At 37.9% G+C, this 25,014-nt stretch overlaps 1 protein-coding gene across 1 annotated transcript; it reads right to left on the bottom strand.

The window, feature by feature from the left end:
* Positions 1–8,310: 8,310 nt before the first annotated feature.
* On the bottom strand, positions 8,311–23,940 carry LOC139736201 (uncharacterized). The gene is made up of 2 exons (XM_071646935.1): positions 23,850–23,940; positions 8,311–8,585 (listed from the first exon to the last, which is right to left on the bottom strand). Exons 1-2 carry the CDS (start codon positions 23,938–23,940, stop codon positions 8,311–8,313), a joined length of 366 nt encoding a protein of 121 aa, XP_071503036.1.
* Between the last annotated feature and the right edge of the window lie 1,074 nt (positions 23,941–25,014).

Here is a 25,014-nt window from a genome sequence, read left to right as displayed (position 1 = left end):
CTGCTCGCTCGGGTCCAGTCGCGTTCATGATATTCAGTGAAAAGAATTAATACAAGAAGTGTATATAAATTATACCATTTTATAGGCAAATTGTTCAATAATAATCTACATCAAAATAAATTGCTACCTTAAACAAGTGGGACTGTTTCACGTCGATAAAACGCGCAAAAACATGCATCAAATTGCACCATTTGCAACATCAAAATGCAAAAAGTTCTTACCGTGGGAGGGGGGACACTCTCCTCCCACATCCTCCCCTCCCCCTTCGCTCGCTCTGCTCGCTCGGGTCCAGTCGCGTTCATGATATTCAGTGAAAAGAATTAATACAAGAAGTGTATTTAAATTATACCATTTTATAGGCAAATTGTTCAATAATAATCTACATCAAAATAAACTGCTACCTTAAACAAGTGGGACTGTTTCACGTCGATAAAACGCGCAAAAACATGCATCAAATTGCACCATTTGCAACATCAAAATGCAAAAAGTTCTTACCGTGGGATGGGGACACGCCCCTCCCACACCCTCCCCTCCCCCTTCGCTCGCTCCGCTCGCTCGGGTTCAGTCGCGTTAATGTATTCAGTGAAAAGAGTTAATACAAGAAATGTATTTAAATTATACCATTTTATAGGCAAATTGTTCAATAATAATCTACACTAAAATAGACTGCTGCCTTAAACAAGTGGCACTGTTTCACGTCGATGAAACGCGCAAAAACAGGCATCAAATTGCACCATTTGCAACATCAAAATGCAAAAAGTTCTTACCGTCGGAGGGGGGACACCCCCCTCCCACACCCTCCCCCCCCCCCCCCTCGCTCGCTCCGCTCGCTCGGACTCGGTCGCTTCGCTCCCTCGCAGACTAACCGCCCCCCCCCCCTAAGATGAAATCCTGGCTACGCCGTTGCATAATCTTATACATGAATGATAGCAGATGATTTTTTTTTGTGTGTCTTTTGGTTACTGTATTACACCCTATCTATAATTAACATCACTGGTAGTAGAGATTATGGGAATAAGGGTTATCTTTCAAAATTAATCTCCCGTCTCTGTTTTCCATCTTCTGAAGCTGAGAAAGAGAGTTACCGTTGGCGGATTGCCATACTACATCACCGTAATCAAAACGAGGTAACACAATAGAATTATATATCAATTTTAATTCAGTCATATTAACAAATTGTCTCAAACGACCCATATAACTAATCATTTTACTTAACTTGTTCCATAGTTGTTCGATGTGTGTCTAAATTGAAATCAAATGACCCTGTGCACTTTCGTGAAATATTCTGAGATTTCTTGAACTGAACATGTATACGAAGTCTATTGGATGGACCAAGAGGGGAAGGGGGGGGGGGGGGGGTGGGTGAGAGGGAAGGGGTGGGGTGGGGTTAGATTTTTTTTAATAATTCTAATATTAGAATGAAATCAAAGGATATGTTTCTATTCATTAGCTTACCATCCTGTTTCAGCGGTCAACGTGAATCACTTTTGTTTTCATAATCATCCCCGATTTGGTATGGGAGGGGGCAAAGTTAAGTTTGCCCCCCCCCCCCCTTCCCCGGTCGACGCCCATGGCCTTGGCCATCATGTCGTCCCTCCTGTAAAATCAACTTATATAAAGGAGGGGGGTCTTCCTTCTGGCACAGCACATTGCCCTTCCTATCATACAGCTTCAGATCGACCCCGTTTCTATTCATGCTTTCTAGCCCAATTAGCTGTTTCCTAGTGGTTGCCCATGCGATCAAGGCACCTACCTTTGTATTGTGAAGTGTGAACAATTATAGCAATAACATCAATGACTACTGCATTATGCTATCGAAGGATATTCCTTTTTTTCTAGTACCTATGTAATATCAATATAAAGCAGTAATGCATTTTTATGACCAACTACCTATACGGTACAATTTCCCTTCCATACCATTCCGTTGCCCTCTGACGATTAATTTTCATAAGAATTTGGTGGATGTGCGAAGCCTTATATCAGTTAGATTAATTACAAACTAAAATTTCCTAAAATAACTAAAATATTTGGTCTCATATACTTTATTGCGGTTTCTAATCTTGTCTTTTTGGATGATGTTCGTTATTACGAAGGTGCATTACTACAAAACACGCAAATTACATACTTTTACTGCTATTATAGGTTTTCCCGGTCAATTTCATACTTTTGTCATTCAAGTTCCTATTCCGAGCATTCGATTTCACGCATTCCACGCTCGCAGCACCGAATCAGCAATCAAATTCAAAATCCGGTCATTCGAATTCACTATCCGAGCATTCAAAATCACTCTCGGAGCATTCAAATTCACTATCGGAACATTCAAATTCACTATTGGAACATTCAAATTCACTATCGGGGCATTCAAATATAAGAGAGGAGCACGCATTTCATCAATGAGCATTCAAATTCATGTCAAGCTGGCGACGGAATCTCGTCGGTCATTCAAATTCGTGAATAGGCACTCATGTTCCAAATAACTGCATTCAATTTAAAAGAAGTCCTGAATTTAGTTAATTTGGGGGCGTGTATGCATGTGTTTCTCATTTGGCTTTGAATATATTGGGATTTATGATGATTATTTATTTTGCAGTAGAGGTCCACCTGTTCACTGACAATTTTGAACTCGCGCTTAGCAAAAAGGAATATACAGGCACATGTCCCTCGGACTGGACATAAAATGGAGGTCCCATGTGTGAGAGAGTCACAACTCATGCACGTAAAAGATCCCACTTCATTTATTCATCGCAAAGAGCAGAACATCCAACTGCACCATGGACCCCGTATGGAAGACCAGCTATTGCAGCTGCATATGGGTTATATCCAGCCATCTTCTGTGATGGAAAATGAAACAAACAAACATTAGGCACTGTAAAGGCCTACAGACGAGCATAATACCGAGGGTTGGAAGAACCTTCAAGAAAAAAAAAACAATTTCGACCATATTGGAACTGATACTATATATAAACATTTTATAAACATGTCTTGTTTGTTGTGTATTGCTGTCTTATTGGTTTACTTTTGCGGGACTATGTAAGATCCTTGTGTGTCAGTTTGTCTTTAAATTGAAGAATTGTCATTATGTGGTTGTTGTTGGGGCGTTGTCAGCATGCAGTATCATCAAGAAATATGATTAAATTGTCGTTGTGTTTTTTAGATAAACTGCTGATTGGACATTACAATTTGAAATTTATTGAGATAAAAACAAAGAATACATGAACAGAGAACAATGTAGAATCTGTAAACAATTATAATTACACTATATGCAAGCCTTCATTGGTTGTGTTGGCCTTTTTTCCTTTCTTAAAAGTCTACTCCATTTTCCTCGTTAAATTGATTGCACGAAGTAGGAACTTGATCGCCTAAAAATGATTTTGAACGCTCCAAACAAGCTCATTGGGACTATCACGTGACTATCCCATGAATTTTAATGCACAAGTAGGAAAGTCGGTGCTCGCATTTTGAAATTGAATGCCCAAATCGTGAATTTGATTTCACGAAAACGAAATAGAACGCCCATAAATGAAATTGATCGCTCGGATTCTGAATTTGAATGCCCGAATATTTCCACGTGCGTGCGCTGTGTGAATTTGAATGCACATTAATGAATTTGAGTGACAAAAGTATGAAATTGACCGGGAAAACCTATATTACTGTAACGCTACTCTCATATTATCGAAATTGGCCGGAACGACATCGTTGCTATTACGAGCTGATTTCATAGTGCCATGTTGAATGCAGCAATTTTTCTTAAAACTCACCATATTCCACTATATTTGGTAACGTGTGGAGCTCTGTGTTGTGACCTGAAACCATTTCTTTTGATATGGATTTGGGGCCTAACATTTTAGCTACAATACTACTGTTGCATCACCACCTCCAGGAATGTAACATATATTTGTCTCTGATAATGTGATATATCAAACTGAATCAAGTCCGATACGGATATCTTTCCACTCTGCATTCCGAATATCTGTCAGCTCAATATCTGTCAGCTCATACACACAGTCCCAGAATGAATATCTACGCGTATGTTTTAATTATTTTGCTGACGAAAAGAACACCGGTTAATGTCAACTGAAATTAATTTGAATAAATTTCATTTGCATAAATCACTCCATGTAATAATATGAAATTGCCTGACTTTTGTTAAGAACGTTGTACTTGTCGGTGCTATAGTTTTTGTGATTTTCTTTCTTAGGAAATGTAAAATCATCGTGACCATCTTTAACTCGTAACGTGTATGATATGACTGCTGTGTATTTCGTACAAAAAAAAAGTTCATACACCTTTTTGAATGGGGCATCTTGAAACAAAAAACAGGGATTTTCAAAGAATTAAAAAAAAAACTATAATGCTCTTCATCAACTCACTAAACTCAAATGTATTCTTCATATTTACCGCTTTGTAAAACTACATCTCCTATTTCAGAAATTTTAACTATATTTCGACTATGTAATCCTATATCATGATTATAATGTGGCTGCTCTCTATTATATGTATTAAAAATCTGCTCCCCCCAAATGAATATTCATCTCATCCAAATCTACATGAAAACGATTCTTTATTTGTACAAATAATCCTTGTTATTAAAGAGGATTGGATTAATCTTCCCTTCTTTATATTGTCTATTCTACATCCTACCATGAATTTAATATTTCAAAATAAAACAACAGTATTTTAAAGGGACTTTACAGTACTGGTTTAGGTGTTGATTCATCTTGTAACGTCTTCAACTCTTGCGAGATATTCAGCAGCTAGTCTACGAAATGTTAAAGAGCATACAATTTTAAGGGGAATCAAAACTTTATTTGATTAAAATTGTTTTTAAAATTACTGACATATCTAAAAACAAGGTAAAACGAAAAGAGCATAATAAAAGCCATGACCTGTCAATTTTATTGGATCGTTTTTTTCTTGGATGTCTAAGCCATTTGAATACCAATTTTCAGCAAAAAAAAAAAAAAAGTTGAATTCTTCTTGAAATTACATGCTCTTTCATATTTCCTACGAGGTTTTTCACTATCTCACCTAAAAATTGTATTACCCTGACGTTAGGTCCCGACCAAAATTATACGATCCCTTTAACATTTGATGATCAAATATATAACCTAATTACCGTACATCGAAAAATAAAGCCCTCCTACTGTCCTAGACATTTACTAAAACGCACACACACACACATACACACACACACGCACACACTCATAGACAGAAATGACGTACATTAAGTATTTGCCATGATTCATTTCATTTCATTTTCATTTTATTTCAACACGGTAATAAAGGGAGACTTGCTCAGTCATCGACTGTTATTCTGCAAGTCCGTACATTTATACAATATATAGACAGAACAAAAAACATAGATTCAGTAAATTCAGAGTATAATAATGATTAAACATTAAAAAGAATAGGGAAGGAGAAAAAATCACAAAGGGAGAGAAAAAGTATATCTGCATACAACAGCACATGAGAAAAAATCAGACCTTGACAAGAGATTGACATAAAACAAATGTCAATAATACTCATCGCTTAACCTAATAGGAAACTATAGGTTATATTGATATTATGATACATAATGCAGTGAAAATTAAACTACAATTGTTGCTATTTCAAATGAAACCTGAAATTATTAAAACTCATAATATTTATATTATCTTGAAAATCATTTTACATTTACATCCCCTGTAATGTAAAGTTCTACGTTTAAAATTAGTTGAAAATCTACATAACTCAAATTTTAACACATTGCATCTGAAAAAAAAGTAGTTTGTATGACTGCTGTCTGGTGTCATGATTCTTGACTTCCAAATGACGATAAATTAGTTAACATCAAAATAAAATCCTTCGTTTAAAAGAATTTCAGTGTTTGGACAATGTGGAATAAACCCTTTGAATAAAGCCATTAGTATAATTTCACAATGTGTTTCAGAATGTGAAGCGTAATACAAACGTTACTAAATAAAGCAATGGCAAGCTTCTTTTAAGGGGATGGTATAGTATTAGTTCAGGAGAGGACTGAGCTTTTAACTTTGTTTTGGGGATTCCTAGAAACCACTTTAAGAAATGTCAAAGAGCATACAATTCGAGAGGAATTCAATGTTTATTAGATGGAAATCGGTTTTGAAATGTCTTCAATATCCAAAAGCAAAGTAATACAAAGAGATAATAATAAAACGTGGGTCCCACCATTTATTAGGATAGCTTTTATTTTTTTAGGGTATCTCAAGCATTTCAAAGCAGATTTTCACCAAGGAAGCTTTGAATTCTTCTTAGAATTATATGCTCTTTTATATTTTATAAGAGGTTTCTCATTATCTCACAAGAAAGGTTAGAAACATGAATCTCCATCTCAACCAAAAATATATCATCTCTTTAATGGTGATAATTCACCACATTTGTATGGTGCCATATATCTGCATGAAAAAAAACAACAACAAACGTTCAAATTCTGAGTCTTGAGTGAAGCTTTGAATTGCTCCACATTGTCAACTTCACGATGAAATGGTGGTTAGGATATAGGCAAAGAGAAATCCAGTCCTTTATCATTCAACACCCAAGGAGCCTGGTGAGTAAACGTCTTTGACCCGAGGGGAAAAAAAATCAGGTTGACAGGAATTTTTCCTCTTTTGAAGTCAACGGCTGACTCTTACTCATCTGAGTTTTCATGCTGAAGTGAATTTTCATTTAATTCTTAACAAGATTTTTTTTTTATGTTAAATGTTTTATTCAACATGCCCCATTGTCGCGGTCCGGGTGTGTGTATGTGTATGTGTATGATTGTGTGTGTGTGTGTGGGAGGGGGGGTATGAAACTTTCCCCCCAACAAATCTATCGGACAAATTTGCCTTCAGCCAATCATATACAAGGATTTCAGTAGCTTAAAAACCTTGTTAGAAAAAAAAAATCTAACAAAACACTTCATGAAATGCCCCTCTGGAGAATGGTTTTAACCCTTAACACGTTGAATGATGGGCCTATCCGGAAGAGCAAAATAATTATATCTATATCTATATCTACAGTATCAATATGTATATATCTATCTCTCTCTCTCTCTCTCTCTCTCTCTCTCTATATATATATATATATATATATATATATATTACTATGTGGATTAGGTTTGTGGGATTCAGTGGTGGCTAAAGTTGATAACAGTTCTAATGACCTACATTTCGTGAAGGTTCGTCGGTGTACACACATACCACTTCAATGTCAATAATAAATCGAATAGTGTTACATTACGTTGACATGGAAAATATACACATTACAACATTCATTCTGATTCTGTTTGCTGTGGATGGCTAAGGACATTATACAATTGCTAGTCACAATATTTTCAGGAAAAAAAAGTTAGGAAAAGTTTGTTAGAAATAACTACCGTGATGACACAATCACCACCACTTTAATATCACTCACTGACTGAAAATTAAAATCCCGAATATGGCCATGAAATCATTATAGTGTTGTTGTTGATGTTTCATTACACTATGTTCACATTGACCGATTACAGCGCTTTATGAGTGTGAGGAATGAAAGCATGATGTGTTCATAAATCGTGTCAGGTACGATAAAAATGTTTAATTACTCATTATTATACACTGCAATAAATAATCTAATTCTTAACACCAAATATTTCATCTGGACTGCAAAGCAACGGGGGAGAATGAAATACTTTTTACATTATTTTCGATACAATACGGAAACGGTTATGACCATTTCTATACAAAATATCAAAACAGAATGAAAAGTCGCTACTGGAACGTAGCATAGTAGCCTATGTGCTAAAGTTCTTTTTTTTATTACTATGACTATCGATGACTGTTCCGTAAAATGTTATACAAAATCTCGCTCTCATACAGTAAAGAATATCTCTGAAGCATAATATGACGCATTCTTTAATAGAAAAGAAGAAAAAAAAATAAAAAAGACGAGAAAGCACTCTTCCCGAGTGCGTACTACAAAAACATAATGGTCTTCATTTTGCACGCACACTCAAAATATCTACGGAGATGTGAAACTAAACAATGTTGACAAAGATCCCGCTTGGCATTTATATCCTTTTTTTACTTCATGTAAACCCATGCCCCACACATAACTTACGGCTCTGGAGACAAATTTGATGCAATTTTGATTGCATGAAAAAAAAGTATCACATTGGCTAAAAAGTACCGTACTGTTCTGATATGCTCTTTGCGTAATTGACCAAACGCTCATCTAATAATTTTAATCAATTTGTAATGATTCTACAGCATTTGTAACAGCGGAACATGAGAACGACAATCGAGGCTGTTTTTTTTAATACTTTTGTGTACATTAGCAGAACGAGTGAAACTTCCATCGACCAGTTGCCCCAAGCCATGTCATAAGCCCGATTGATCTGAACTCTAACGGGGTTGGATCCAACCAGTTGAAGAACGGTTCTGCGTTGCCATAGCGACCGAGTGAAAAGTTCCCCGAGACAACGGTCAGCCAGAAGCGATCGTACACTAGAGGCCCAGACAGCCTGTTGTCGCTGGACATGGTCTTCTCCAACATGACGACATTGCGACGGCGAATCTTTGTAATTGTGTTTCCATTCGCACCAATAACTGTTCGAAAACAGATATTTTGACGTGAATTTTAGTAAACACATGTATAAATATGATCGATAAATACACATATTTCAGAAATGCATTAATTCTCATACTCATTTTAATCTCAATACAAGATATGAAGAGTTTGTTCGCAAAAACTGATAAGTCCATATTTGCCAAATGAAGATTTTTGCGAGTAAAGGTCAAGAAAAATAAAAAGAATAATAGACACATTTTTGCTTTTTTGACCATAACTCCAAAAATGTACCTTTATAATGTAAAGATACACTTTTGGAGTTATGGTCAAAAGAAGCAAAAATGTTCTTATTATGGTCACTCATGGTCACTTCATATTATGTAGTGACCAATATATCATTTAAAAGGTATCTTTTTGTACTTTATAACAGCGACCGAACTTCCAAATCTTCAAAAATGGATTTATCGGTTTTTGCGAACAAACTCTTCATATTTATCTCCAGAATTTTCAGCTGTTAACACTATACAGCTTTCATTAGGGAATTATCCGTCTTTGCCTTGATCACGTTCAGTCCAGTTCAGTCCATCACGTGACGGTCAATAAGCGGCTCATAAACTTTTGGAAGTTTGTAGCGCCCCCGTCTTTGTTGAGAAAAAGTTGATAGGCCCTGAGGTAGATTGCTTCCTTAACTCCCCTTTCAAAGTATCGATTTTAGCGGTCTAGAAGGTCCACTTTCTCCAAGTCTATCTGATGGCCTGGCGATTCGATGAAAGTCTATGACCCGCTTATTGACCGTCACGTGATGAAGGCACGTACAGGTCATACTGCTGATGAAGGCTGCAGCGTTAACAGCTGAAAAAAAATGATTTAGATATCCTATAAATTATTGAGATCAAAAGTTTAACACCAATTTCAGTTCCAATACAGAGCTTCTTATGTAATACTCATAATCATAATGACATGTTGGCAGTAGTAAAGGGCTGAAACATTTCGCATGATTCTCGTCCATCATTTCCATGCATAAAATACACCTTAATATATGGTGTGTCGCCAACACAAGTGAGATTTCTTTTGTTAATTTCTGTAAAAATAAGTAAATTAAACATCATAATGACAATATTTTCACTTACTGCTAAAAGAGATAATACAATTTTGTCAATATTGTCCATACGTTGTAGAGAAAATTCTTTGTGTATGTTTCATGAATGGTTAGGGTACGGAGAAAATAAGGGAAGGTTTTTTTTTTCTGTATTTGTAGAATAAGAATTCAACGATCTGGTGCACATTTTTGATGGAATAATTAGAAAATGTTCAATTTATATGTAATGGGGTATTGACAGATGGCAGATGGTACAATAATCCCATTTTTTTCTCTCTAGGGTAACGAGATTTGGAAGAAGTAATTAGCTAAAACTGGAAGTAAAGAGAACAACTAAGCTTTTGTATTGTTTACGTGATTTTCTAATTTACTGACCAAATCGTTTGGAATCTTTTGTCCAAGTCATAATAAAAAAGGGGGGCAACTGTCTCCAACCTATCAAACTGAAAAAACTGTATAAGACGGAGTATATTGACAAGTTCTTTTTTTAAATCCCTTTGTACCAAACGTGAAAGTACAATGTATCACACAAAAGAATATACTTACATCCGGTCATCGCGTTGGTATTATATTTATCTTTGTGATTTTGGAGAATTGGGGACTGAATTTCCTTTCATATCATTATGCGCTTTATCTTGGTGTAACCTTTGATAAGCACTTCTCCCTTGCCCAACATATCCTCAACAAGTGCAGGACAGCTTCGTGGGGGATAGCTAGGATTAACAGGATCCGGAAGTACCTCGACGCTTCTGCCACAGAAAAGCTTATCCATGCATTCGTGTCATCTCACCTTGATTATTGTAACAGTCTCTTAGCCGGTTTACCCCAATCCCACATTGCACCCCTTCAACGCATCCAGAACAACGCCGCCAGAGTAGTCACACGTTCCAAGAAGTTTGAACACATTACCCCAATCATCCAGTCACTTGATTGGTTGCCAATAAAGGAACGTGTTATCTTCAAAGTACTTCTCCTACACTGTAAAAAATTTGTTTAGTTTCTAAACACCTAACTAAACACTTTTCTGTGACAGTTTAAAAACACTGCGACGCGTTTATATATTAAACATGTTTAGAAACTAAACACATGCTGTGTTTATTTTCAGCACACCCTAGGTGTTTATCACACACACATGTTTATGTTTTAAACGGTTCTGATGTTTAAAAACTAAACACCTGCTCTGTTTATAGCCTAAACACCAAACGTTTACACCATAATCACTCACAGTATTTAAATACTAAACACCGCACAGTCACATAATCACCCACAATGTTTAAGATCTAAACACTGAACCAAAAAATAAACATGACGCACTGTTTACTATGTAAACACTGCGACATGTTTATTCGCTGTGACAGATTAAAAACACTGCGACATGTTTATTTGCCATTTTAGTGTTTATTCTCAGAACACATGTCTGATTTTTAGATCGATCACAAAATTGCATACACTAAACATGTGACATGTTTACATATTAAACATCGCAATTTCTCAGTGTTTATATGATACATGTTTACACCTTATACATGCTGAGTGTTTATATGAGACATGTTTACACATCATACATGGTAATTTCCACGTGTTTATACGAGACATGTTTACACATCATACATTCATACATGCTGATTTATACGTGTTTAAATGAGACATATCATCATGCATGTTAATTCCCATGTATTTATTAGTGTACAGTGGATTGTTTCCACATTTTTTTTTTTTTTTGTGCATGGAATGGGATAAACGCATAACATTATATAGAATTTACCCAGTATGTACCAAATCATCAGCACACTTATACATCGCATAATACCAGGGAAGACCTGGGTTAGCTTTCACAAACATTTTGGCTACAAGAGGCAAAGGCAATTCTCTGAATGCAAGTTATCAAAACATCAGTCAAACTTGGGCAATATCTAATGAACAATACTAGTAAGTTAAAATCCTTTAAAGGGGAAATCGAGTCCAATAAATAAGATAGTCTGATAAAGAAGAGTAACGTTTAACAGTAAAAATTTGAATGAAATCGGATGAAAAATAAGGAAGTTATAAAATTTTGAAGTTTTGCTAATTTCTGCAAAGCAGTTAAAAGTGGATATGAATATGCAAATAAGTGAGTTGACCATGCCATAACCTCACAATTTTTCATTGATCGTATACAAAAAAAAAAGATGAAATTCAATGTTTATGTCAATGAAATGTGAAACATTATGGTATTGCTGGTTGAATAAATTCAGAAAAGTGATCAGTTAGGTATATCAGGACTTGAGCCTTGGGAATAATTGCGTTTGAATGAAAAACTTGAAATTAAGGAAGTTGTGAGGGAATGACATGCCCACGTTGCCATTTGCATATTCATATCAACCATTCAAGAACTGTTTCCTCAAAAATTAGCGAAACTTCAAAATGTCATAACTTCCTTATTTTACATCCGATTTCGATCAAAATTTTACCAATGAACTCTTGATACATGTATTTCACTCTTTCTTATCAGACTAACATGTATTTGGACTGGATTTCCCCTTTAAATATTGCCATGTTTTGCTATACGACACCATACTGAGTTAATGCAAGATACCTGGGAGTCACTGGCCTGTACACGAAGACGTAAATGAAATTCGCTCCTATACACATAGTAAAATTTGTATATGCAGGAAATGGCACACAACTCATTTTGGAGAAAAAAATTATTGCATTTAACAATTACTTTTCAGTCACATGTAATTCTTGGCCTACTTTCAAGAATTGCCGTCTTTCTACTGTATTCAGAACTTATTCATAGTATTGTAAAACAAACTAATAAACTTGTTAATTGTGAATTGCAACTCGACGCTTCGGAAGCTTGACATGTATGTAACACCTCCAGGAACATAACTGCAGTCTGTGAACAAATACATGCCGACCTTAAATATTGCATCAATTATTGGCAAAGTGCTTTGGGGTGTACCCGAACCAGATTAGGCTCACGGCAAATTATACCATGCACAACACTATGGTCGTATTGGTACTGATCAGGGAGTGTAGATGATGCACTCCATCATAAAGAGACCAAAAAAAAAAAAAAAAAAAAAAAAAAAAAAAAAAAAAAAAAAAAAAAAAAAAAGGTTTTCACTGTATTTAGGCTGTGGTGAACATCTGCACTCCCTGATCAGTACCAATAATGGAACTTAAATACATACATGATATTGTTCTTTTCACTGCGACGATCACTGAAAGTACATGTAGGCTAACAGTACTGTATGGATTTTTCACTTTTGCTATTTTGAGAGAAATATTAGAATGTTAGTGGATATCAAGGGGTGAGTGAGAAAAAACTTCTACGTTGCTAGAACCTTGGAGAAAGAAGTCAAACTCAATGGGTATACATGAATAGTCTATTAGAGTCTAATCAGTCTCATCATACTCCACATAATCATGGTATGGAGGGCTACTTTCAATCTCGACACAGCAGAATTTTTGGTAAAGACAAGAGGATATGAACAAAGAAAAAATAAAGCATTGCAACTGGAGGCGGGAGGGTATGCAAGGCTGTCATGAACACGCGATGTGATCAGCAAGACTCCTCCCTTGTCAATTTGTCAGTCAGTTGCAAGACTCCTCCCTATTCTTCATACATGTTGTACTACATTTCTAATACCTCTCTCCATGTCACCGATTTCAAGAATATCTCAGAAAGAAAATATTAACTTCCGGATACTGCATTTCCTATCAGGTCTACAAGAAAATTGCAAAGAATTCCAAACAAATGCAACTACTGGCCTCTTATTTGCGTCCAATATCTGCTGATTGTATTGGAAGCACCTTAGGGGGAAAAAATGAAATGGCTGATATTTTGATTTGATTTGTTTTGATTTTTATATTCCTTTTTGCACAAGAATATAACAGAAAGCCAATCGAACAAAGTTCTTGAGTAATATCGTAACAGTGAATTACAAGGACATTGGTTAATGAATAAAATGAAGTGAATAAAACTGTTTTTCTTAATAGTGCAAAACGATTTCGAGAGAGTGTCTTTACATATTAGATAAAATTACAATTTTACGTACCAGCTGTTAAAAAAAAAGACAATTACACATATCTATGAGCAATAAGAATGCAGGTGACCATTATCGTAAGCACAGAGGACAATAGAATCGCTTTGTTTTGGATATCCCTGCCATTTCAAAACCAATTTTCATCAAAAAAGCATTGAATTCATCTTCGAATTATATAGGCCCCCTACCTTCATATTTCTTTAGAGGTTCGTCATTATGTAATACACACACGCATTTACACACACAAGGAGAACTGAAGCCCCATCGCATACAAAACCCTATCATCCTCCATATGATTTACTTTATTCTAGTATACAGGTTTAGATGCACACTGTCAGTGAAGAAAAAAAAAAACAATAGAAAGGTTGCTCTAACAGGTGGGATGCCTCCTAATAGGTCTGTAGTGCATCATGACGATGTGAGACATCACATGGCTAGCGGGAAAAAGATTATTAACATTCAAAATTATTACCGGTATCCATGGTTCATTTCCTTCATATGGCATGTAGGCCTATAGATATACTGTATATCAGTATATCTTGCGATGTCCTTGTAATCCTCAGATGTTTGCACTTTTAGACGGGTTGTATAGAAGTAAGCGCATGCATCTTTCAGTCTAATCCAGACAGGTTTGGCGTGATCCCTGATCAATTCTTCCATGACGTACTGGTGCTGGTAAAAAGAAATGATTACACAAGGAAAACAAATCAGGTGGCTTTGCAATACAATGGACTTAACTGCTCCCATAGATTCTGAAAATGAATGGATAGCAAAGCAGTTGACTGAATCCATAAGCAAGTTCAAATTAAAAGGAATGACAGAATCCCTTCATCACATTAGCACTTAGTGTCTTGCGTCAGTTTTTACTTACTTTGCTGAATTTTCTGGAAATAATTCAAGTCTTTTTGTTGTTACTGTTGCTTCTTTCTTATTCATCATCATTATCAAGCAGAGTTACGACCATTACTGTATCCTTTGTCTCTTGGGTGAAGATTTTCACATCTGTAATTTACACTTTCAACAGTATTTGCAATAAATAAATTTTCCATTGATTATTTTAGCTAATGGATTGGATTCAGGAGTCAGGAGTAGGTAATTCCCCCCCCCCAAAAAAAAAAAATAAAAAAATAAAAACCAAACAAACAAATAGAAGAACTTAAAGCATCTAAAATCTGCATTTCATAGAAACTCATTTACATGCCCTTTAAGTAGACCTCTACATAATATTCATTGATTTGGCTCTGCAATTTTGAGTAGACTACTTACTTGATTTCCACTTTCCACATTGGTAGTATACAGTGATGTACTATCCCCAGTTGATTTACTCTGCTGACTGCACCATGCCTCGTTCTCTGCCAGCAGAGGTAATGTCTTGCAGAATTTATACAGTCGTCAGGACATCATCGTCACCCACTTTGGTGCCATCGGCATCCCTTTCCAAGACATCCTAATGGGCTTTACATTCAATTTTCACCACCTGTTGAGTTATGAAGAATTTACAGGGAATAAAACTGAATTTCACTCAAAATATACAGTCTAGTCACTAACTCATCGTCATTCACATGAAAGATACTTCATAACTTCGTAAAATTAAAGATACAGTGAGTTTGCCCGCTTGGCCGAGTTTACCCATAACTACGGTACCGGTAATCTGTAGAGTGTAGGCCTATTGTATTGATTGTAACGTTAACAACACTAACACGTTACAGTTAGAGCGTTCCCCGTACTAATGTTAGATTTAGAAATAGAAAACTAAAACAAACGAACAAAATCTTTAAGGGCGTAGCCTATTTCTACGCCTACTACAGTTCTACATTAAACGAGGGCAATTTTGCAATAAATCTTGTTATTCACCGACTTAGCAGACTTAGCAGACTTACCGCTTTCATGCAGACCGGCCAGGCTGGAACTTTATCGCTTCGACGCCATCTTAGCTAGATCCGCTCCTTTATGCAGTACAACGTAACGCGAACGTTAGCAGTCAGTGCAGTCGATCGAGTCGTATTGTACAGCGTAGTGGACGATACCAAGCCTAGAACAAATGCGCACGTACTGCCCTGTAGGCCTACGTACGCACATCACGCTGCTAGGGCAGCACCAGCCAGCCAATCAGACAGATCTATCCGTACAGGTACGTACGCGCACATCTCCTTTCCCGCCAATTGTGCATTGATTATGGTCATGATTTATGCATAGCACGAGTGTGCGCTAGAAGCGCACGCACAGGGCACCACTGCGTGCATTGTGGCCGGCCGCGGCCGTCATGTCACATGCGCTGCTGACTTGTAGAGTACGAGTATCACAGTGTTTATGTTAAACATGTGCGGTGTTTAGAACGTGTTTACGAGGCGTTCTAAATGTAAACGCGTCTGTTTACCCTGACAGTAGAAGTGTTTAGGCCTAACCAACAAACATTTGGGTAATGCCCTAAACCATGAACGAAATCATTAACAAAGGCGACTACCATTTTTTTCTAGCAGTTAAAATATAGGACTGTACATGCGAAACAAAAATTTAAATTTATTACAGTTGTATTACATATTTTTAGGTTATCCTTTTTCCTTATTGATTAGGCATTTCCATGAAAGGCCTAAAACATGAATTATTTCATAGTGCATCTTGATGTCGTAACAGTTTCCACTTTCTCGTGATAAAAGGAAACTAGAAATTGCAATTCACACGCCATTTCCAACACTTCTCCATATATATATGGACATATTGAGATTAACATAGCGTGACCAGAATAAACACTCCAACTAAACACTCCAAGCTAAACACTTTAACTCTCAATACTTTACACGTGCTATACACACCGGGTGTTTAGATGTTAAACAAAGTGTTTAGATTTTTAACGCTGTGTTTAGTTCATAAACATGTCGCATGTCGCATTTTTTACAGTGTAGTCTACAAAGCTATTCAGAACCAAGCCCCTTCATACCTACAGAACCTAACAGGCACGCCGGAAGCAGTTTTGGATTGGGGGGGGGGGGGGCAAACATTGGAGGGGGCTCAAGATTAGACCATGCATATGTTACACAATATACACATACACACACACACACGCATACACATCTATTATATATATATATATATATATATATATAAGTAAACGAATCAGTAGAAGAAGAACGCCGTAAAAAATAATAAATCCTAGATTTTGAAGATCTTAAAAACGGAGCATAGCTCTCAAATACTGAAAGGCAAGGTCACACTCTTCATCAGTGCCCATGGTGTGACAAAAGATCTTAATCAAACCCGTTTCTGAAACAGACATGAAAACACGTCTGATCATGGGCAGACGGATTTTGAAACTCACCTTTCAAAGAAGTCACCGCGCTAAACAGATGGAGGTAACGCACAGTGTCCATAGTGACGCGTCCAATGACGCGTAGTCATGACTGCAAGATGACATGGCAAATCTCCGGCTCCAAAACAGTGAATCTGAAAAGGGCCTCATCGCCAACAGTCGGAAGAGTAGCAGAAAAAGTACACAGTACAGAAACGTAATAAGAAAATTGGTCTGCTCGGCATCTTGATGATAATAAGCAAACGAATCAGTAGAAGAAGAACGCCGTAAAAAATAATAAATCCTAGATTTTGAAGATCTTAAAAACGGAGCATAGCTCTCAAATACTGAAAGGCAAGGTCACACTCTTCATCAGTGCCCATGGTGTGACAAAAGATCTTAATCAAACCCGTTTCTGAAACAGACATGAAAACACGTCTGATCATGGGCAGACGGATTTTGAAACTCACCTTTCAAAGAAGTCACCGCGCTAAACAGATGGAGGTAACGCACAGTGTCCATAGTGACGCGTCCAATGACGCGTAGTCATGACTGCAAGATGACATGGCAAATCTCCGGCTCCAAAACAGTGAATCTGAAAAGGGCCTCATCGCCAACAGTCGGAAGAGTAGCAGAAAAAGTACACAGTACAGAAACGTAATAAGAAAATTGGTCTGCTCGGCATCTTGATGATAATAAGTAAACGAATCAGTAGAAGAAGAACGCCGTAAAAAATAATAAATCCTAGATTTTGAAGATCTTAAAAACGGAGCATAGCTCTCAAATACTGAAAGGCAAGGTCACACTCTTCATCAGTGCCCATGGTGTGACAAAAGATCTTAATCAAACCCGTTTCTGAAACAGACATGAAAACACGTCTGATCATGGGCAGACGGATTTTGAAACTCACCTTTCAAAGAAGTCACCGCGCTAAACAGATGGAGGTAACGCACAGTGTCCATAGTGACGCGTCCAATGACGCGTAGTCATGACTGCAAGATGACATGGCAAATCTCCGGCTCCAAAACAGTGAATCTGAAAAGGGCCTCATCGCCAACAGTCGGAAGAGTAGCAGAAAAAGTACACAGTACAGAAACGTAATAAGAAAATTGGTCTGCTCGGCATCTTGATGATAATAAGTAAACGAATCAGTAGAAGAAGAACGCCGTAAAAAATAATAAATCCTAGATTTTGAAGATCTTAAAAACGGAGCATAGCTCTCAAATACTGAAAGGCAAGGTCACACTCTTCATCAGTGATGAAGAGTGTGACCTTGCCTTTCAGTATTTGAGAGCTATGCTCCGTTTTTAAGATCTTCAAAATCTAGGATTTATTATTTTTTACGGCGTTCTTCTTCTACTGATTCGTTTACTTATTATCATCAAGATGCCGAGCAGACCAATTTTCTTATTACGTTTCTGTACTGTGTACTTTTTCTGCTACTCTTCCGACTGTTGGCGATGAGGCCCTTTTCAGATTCACTGTTTTGGAGCCGGAGATTTGCCATGTCATCTTGCAGTCATGACTACGCGTCATTGGACGCGTCACTATGGACACTGTGCGTTACCTCCATCTGTTTAGCGCGGTGACTTCTTTGAAAGGTGAGTTTCAAAATCCGTCTGCCCATGATCAGACGTGTTTTCATGTCTGTTTCAGAAACGGGTTTGATTAAGATCTTTTGTCACACCATGGGCACTGATGAAGAGTGTGACCTTGCCTTTCAGTATTTGAGAGCTATGCTCCGTTTTTAAGATCTTCAAAATCTAGGATTTATTATTTTTTACGGCGTTCTTCTTCTACTGATTCGTTTACTTATTATCATCAAGATGCCGAGCAGACCAATTTTCTTATTACGTTTCTGTACTGTGTACTTTTTCTGCTACTCTTCCGACTGTTGGCGATGAGGCCCTTTTCAGATTCACTGTTTTGGAGCCGGAGATTTGCCATGTCATCTTGCAGTCATGACTACGCGTCATTGGACGCGTCACTATGGACACTGTGCGTTACCTCCATCTGTTTAGCGCGGTGACTTCTTTGAAAGGTGAGTTTCAAAATCCGTCTGCCCATGATCAGACGTGTTTTCATGTCTGTTTCAGAAACGGGTTTGATTAAGATCTTTTGTCACACCATGGGCACTGATGAAGAGTGTGACCTTGCCTTTCAGTATTTGAGAGCTATGCTCCGTTTTTAAGATCTTCAAAATCTAGGATTTATTATTTTTTACGGCGTTCTTCTTCTACTGATTCGTTTACTTATTATCATCAAGATGCCGAGCAGACCAATTTTCTTATTACGTTTCTGTACTGTGTACTTTTTCTGCTACTCTTCCGACTGTTGGCGATGAGGCCCTTTTCAGATTCACTGTTTTGGAGCCGGAGATTTGCCATGTCATCTTGCAGTCATGACTACGCGTCATTGGACGCGTCACTATGGACACTGTGCGTTACCTCCATCTGTTTAGCGCGGTGACTTCTTTGAAAGGTGAGTTTCAAAATCCGTCTGCCCATGATCAGACGTGTTTTCATGTCTGTTTCAGAAACGGGTTTGATTAAGATCTTTTGTCACACCATGGGCACTGATGAAGAGTGTGACCTTGCCTTTCAGTATTTGAGAGCTATGCTCCGTTTTTAAGATCTTCAAAATCTAGGATTTATTATTTTTTACGGCGTTCTTCTTCTACTGATTCGTTTACTTATTATCATCAAGATGCCGAGCAGACCAATTTTCTTATTACGTTTCTGTACTGTGTACTTTTTCTGCTACTCTTCCGACTGTTGGCGATGAGGCCCTTTTCAGATTCACTGTTTTGGAGCCGGAGATTTGCCATGTCATCTTGCAGTCATGACTACGCGTCATTGGACGCGTCACTATGGACACTGTGCGTTACCTCCATCTGTTTAGCGCGGTGACTTCTTTGAAAGGTGAGTTTCAAAATCCGTCTGCCCATGATCAGACGTGTTTTCATGTCTGTTTCAGAAACGGGTTTGATTAAGATCTTTTGTCACACCATGGGCACTGATGAAGAGTGTGACCTTGCCTTTCAGTATTTGAGAGCTATGCTCCGTTTTTAAGATCTTCAAAATCTAGGATTTATTATTTTTTACGGCGTTCTTCTTCTACTGATTCGTTTACTTATTATCATCAAGATGCCGAGCAGACCAATTTTCTTATTACGTTTCTGTACTGTGTACTTTTTCTGCTACTCTTCCGACTGTTGGCGATGAGGCCCTTTTCAGATTCACTGTTTTGGAGCCGGAGATTTGCCATGTCATCTTGCAGTCATGACTACGCGTCATTGGACGCGTCACTATGGACACTGTGCGTTACCTCCATCTGTTTAGCGCGGTGACTTCTTTGAAAGGTGAGTTTCAAAATCCGTCTGCCCATGATCAGACGTGTTTTCATGTCTGTTTCAGAAACGGGTTTGATTAAGATCTTTTGTCACACCATGGGCACTGATGAAGAGTGTGACCTTGCCTTTCAGTATTTGAGAGCTATGCTCCGTTTTTAAGATCTTCAAAATCTAGGATTTATTATTTTTTACGGCGTTCTTCTTCTACTGATTCGTTTACTTATTATCATCAAGATGCCGAGCAGACCAATTTTCTTATTACGTTTCTGTACTGTGTACTTTTTCTGCTACTCTTCCGACTGTTGGCGATGAGGCCCTTTTCAGATTCACTGTTTTGGAGCCGGAGATTTGCCATGTCATCTTGCAGTCATGACTACGCGTCATTGGACGCGTCACTATGGACACTGTGCGTTACCTCCATCTGTTTAGCGCGGTGACTTCTTTGAAAGGTGAGTTTCAAAATCCGTCTGCCCATGATCAGACGTGTTTTCATGTCTGTTTCAGAAACGGGTTTGATTAAGATCTTTTGTCACACCATGGGCACTGATGAAGAGTGTGACCTTGCCTTTCAGTATTTGAGAGCTATGCTCCGTTTTTAAGATCTTCAAAATCTAGGATTTATTATTTTTTACGGCGTTCTTCTTCTACTGATTCGTTTACTTATTATCATCAAGATGCCGAGCAGACCAATTTTCTTATTACGTTTCTGTACTGTGTACTTTTTCTGCTACTCTTCCGACTGTTGGCGATGAGGCCCTTTTCAGATTCACTGTTTTGGAGCCGGAGATTTGCCATGTCATCTTGCAGTCATGACTACGCGTCATTGGACGCGTCACTATGGACACTGTGCGTTACCTCCATCTGTTTAGCGCGGTGACTTCTTTGAAAGGTGAGTTTCAAAATCCGTCTGCCCATGATCAGACGTGTTTTCATGTCTGTTTCAGAAACGGGTTTGATTAAGATCTTTTGTCACACCATGGGCACTGATGAAGAGTGTGACCTTGCCTTTCAGTATTTGAGAGCTATGCTCCGTTTTTAAGATCTTCAAAATCTAGGATTTATTATTTTTTACGGCGTTCTTCTTCTACTGATTCGTTTACTTATTATCATCAAGATGCCGAGCAGACCAATTTTCTTATTACGTTTCTGTACTGTGTACTTTTTCTGCTACTCTTCCGACTGTTGGCGATGAGGCCCTTTTCAGATTCACTGTTTTGGAGCCGGAGATTTGCCATGTCATCTTGCAGTCATGACTACGCGTCATTGGACGCGTCACTATGGACACTGTGCGTTACCTCCATCTGTTTAGCGCGGTGACTTCTTTGAAAGGTGAGTTTCAAAATCCGTCTGCCCATGATCAGACGTGTTTTCATGTCTGTTTCAGAAACGGGTTTGATTAAGATCTTTTGTCACACCATGGGCACTGATGAAGAGTGTGACCTTGCCTTTCAGTATTTGAGAGCTATGCTCCGTTTTTAAGATCTTCAAAATCTAGGATTTATTATTTTTTACGGCGTTCTTCTTCTACTGATTCGTTTACTTATTATCATCAAGATGCCGAGCAGACCAATTTTCTTATATATATATATATATATATATATATATATATATGTAAAGTGGCGTACGGTGGGTCGAAACATGGGGGGAATCATAAAGTAATTTTGATGGTTTGTATATGCTTGTGCGTGAGCAATAATGGGACTACAATACATTACGGAATGTGATACATTCAACAACGCAGTCATTGAGGAACATTGTAAGTTTTCCTTACATGGATTATGGAATGACGGTGTGAAACGATCGACAAATTATATACTGTCAGCAACATCAGAGGTGAATGGCATAACAATAAAATGCGAGCGAGCGAAGCGAGCGAGCTTGAAAATTTTGATATTCTACAGTTCCAAAACTGGAGTTTTAATTGTAGCTATATATTTCGCTTTGGAAATAAATGGGGGCGCATCGGGCGCAACTGCTGGCAATTATTGGCAGCAACATTAGGAGAATGGCATAACGATTCAATGCGAGCGAGCGAAGCGAGCAAGCTTGAAAATTTTGACATTTGAGAATTTTGACATTTTACAGTCCAAAAACTCCCGTTTGTAGCTATATCTTTCGCTTTGGAAATTAAGGGGGGGGGCATCGGGCGCAACTGCTGGCAATTACTGGCAGCAACGTTAGGAGAGTGGCATAACGATTCGATGCGAGCGAGCGAAACGAGCGAGCTTGAAAATTTTGACATGTTACAGTCCCCAAACTCCCGTTTGTAGCTATATCTTTCGCTTTGGAAATTAAGGGGGGGGGGGGCATATCGGGCGCAACTGCTGGCAATTACTGGCAGCAACGTTAGGAGAGTGGCATAACGATTCAATGCGAGCGAGCTTGAAAATTTTGACATGTTACAGTCCCCAAACTCCCGTTTGTAGCTATATTTATCTTTTGCTTTGGAAATTAAGGGGTGGGGGCATCGGGCGCAACTACTGGCAATTACTGTCAGCAACATTAGGAGAATGGCATAACGATTCAATGCGAGCGAGCGAAGCGAGCGAGCTTGAAAATTTTGACATTCTAGAGTCCAACAACTGCCGTCGTAGCTATGTTTTTCGCTTTAGAAATTAAGGGGGAGGCGCACAGGGCTCAACTGCTGGATGCGAGCGAGCGAAGCGAGCGAGCTTGAAAATTTTGACATTTTACTGTCCAAAAGCTGCCATTTGTAGCCATATTTTTTCCCTTTTATTCATATACTTAGTATATACATATTTATTTTATTTTCTTTGTTTATTCATTTATTTTTATTATCATTATTTTTTTTTTTTTGGAGGGGGGGCTTTTTGGGGGGGCAAAAATACGTTTTGCCCCCCCACTTTTTGGATCGGGGGGGCGGCCGCCCCCCCCCCCTGCCCCCCCCCCCCCCCCCCACTTCCGGCGCCTATGGAACCTAATCTCTCTCCGATCCTCATCAACTTCTTCTACGTCTAGACGCCTGCGCTCCCATGCTACTGTCCATCTTCAACTGTTACCCGGACCTCGCACTAGGACACGCTACGGAGAACGCTCATTCGCGGTTATTGCACCCAAGCTTTGGAACAATCTACCCATTCATATACAACAAGCCCCATCAGTAGAATCATTTAAGGCACTTCTTAAAACCCATCTTTTCCCATATTGATTGCTTCCCTATGTTAATGTGCTGATTGTAATTCAATTATTGTATGTGTTTAATGACTGGTACACATTGATTTATGTCATGTTATTCTTACTTGTGTTTTGATATGTCTGTTTTCCCTCATTTTTCATTTCTCCTTTCATCCTTTCCCTATGCGCTTAGAAACATTGTATTAAGCGCATTACAAATATAATGTATTATTATTATATTATTTACACATGCATGATAGATTTGTTATATAAAAGTGTGCGTGCATATGAGGAAAATCATCAAATGCGTCACAAAGTGAAAGTCATATTTGACATCATTATAAGAACAATCACTAGAATAATCTAAGTATATTGCGTTCAACAAGTAAAGAAACTCACCGATCTCATACGGGATATCTGTCTCGGAAGCTATTGTCAAGGCGATGCTAGCGGACTTGCTTGTGCTGACTTCAAAATCCAGTGACGTCATGTTAGTGCTGAGGTTCAGTCCATAAAAGTTGTAGCTCTTTTTCTTACCGCTGTTTGGTGTGTGGATTACGTTGCATGCTTCGAAGCAGGAAACGAAACGAAACGAAACGCGTCTACTGAACTGCATGATAGAATTGTGGATTCGCATACAACATAGTGCTAAAGATGTGCGAATTATTCATATTTTCATTCACCAGTGCAATAATTAACTCAAGGAGGTACCCAGAGGGGCCTGTAGTATGGCGAAAATGACGTCAGTAGGGTGCAGTAGAAGGTGAAATCACCAGCTACATTTTCCGATAGAGAATGTGCGGGATGACAGTAAGGGACGTTCAGCTATTCACATATAAAAGACAAGTAGATCTCCCACGTTCTGTTTATTGTTTTGGAGATTTCCTGTTTATAGGAAAAGGAGGTACTGATTCTTTAGGGTTTTTCTTTGTTTTGTTCCCCTAATTGGGGCGTTTGGTTGCATGGTATATAATATATATATATATATATATATATATATATATATATATATATATATCAACGATACTGTACACTTAGAATAAATTATGTTTGCTTTTTAATGCAAAATGCGTCTTATGTTAAAAGTCATGAAGATGTGGCTTGTTTCAAGTATCTTGAGACATAAAATGTATAGTAGAAAAAAAAACACCCACATAAAAACACGCCCAAACACAAGCGCACACTGATACGATCGAAATAATGAGGAAAATACTTTGCTCCTTACAACAGTCTCGGCCGAAGAATTCTTCGCCGCAGGAACACTTGTATCCAGTGTATGTCTCCGAACAGTTTCCTCCATTGTCACAAGGTGAAGAAGCACAATCTGAAAAAAAGAGACAAATCTCCATTATGATATATTTCCATGCCCATCAACACGAATAATAACACAATCCTCCTTACACAAAGACACAATTTGATGCCTCCTGGTGTCGATTATGGACTTGAAATGTTTTCATTACGCTTGAAAATGGAAAGCATGTTATTTTTTTCTTTACACTTTTTATTTTCCTTTATATTGCTGTCCACACATGATGTCATAAGCTTAAGCAGTTTCCTTATCTAG

This window comes from Diadema antillarum, unplaced genomic scaffold (assembly GCF_040938485.1).
Source record: "Diadema antillarum isolate AM-2024a unplaced genomic scaffold, OU_Dant_1.0 seq00000633_RagTag, whole genome shotgun sequence".
In the NCBI taxonomy this organism is placed as follows: domain Eukaryota; kingdom Metazoa; phylum Echinodermata; class Echinoidea; order Diadematoida; family Diadematidae; genus Diadema; species Diadema antillarum.
Note: the sequence above shows the minus strand (reverse complement) of the source record. Positions and strands in the feature narration are given on the sequence as shown.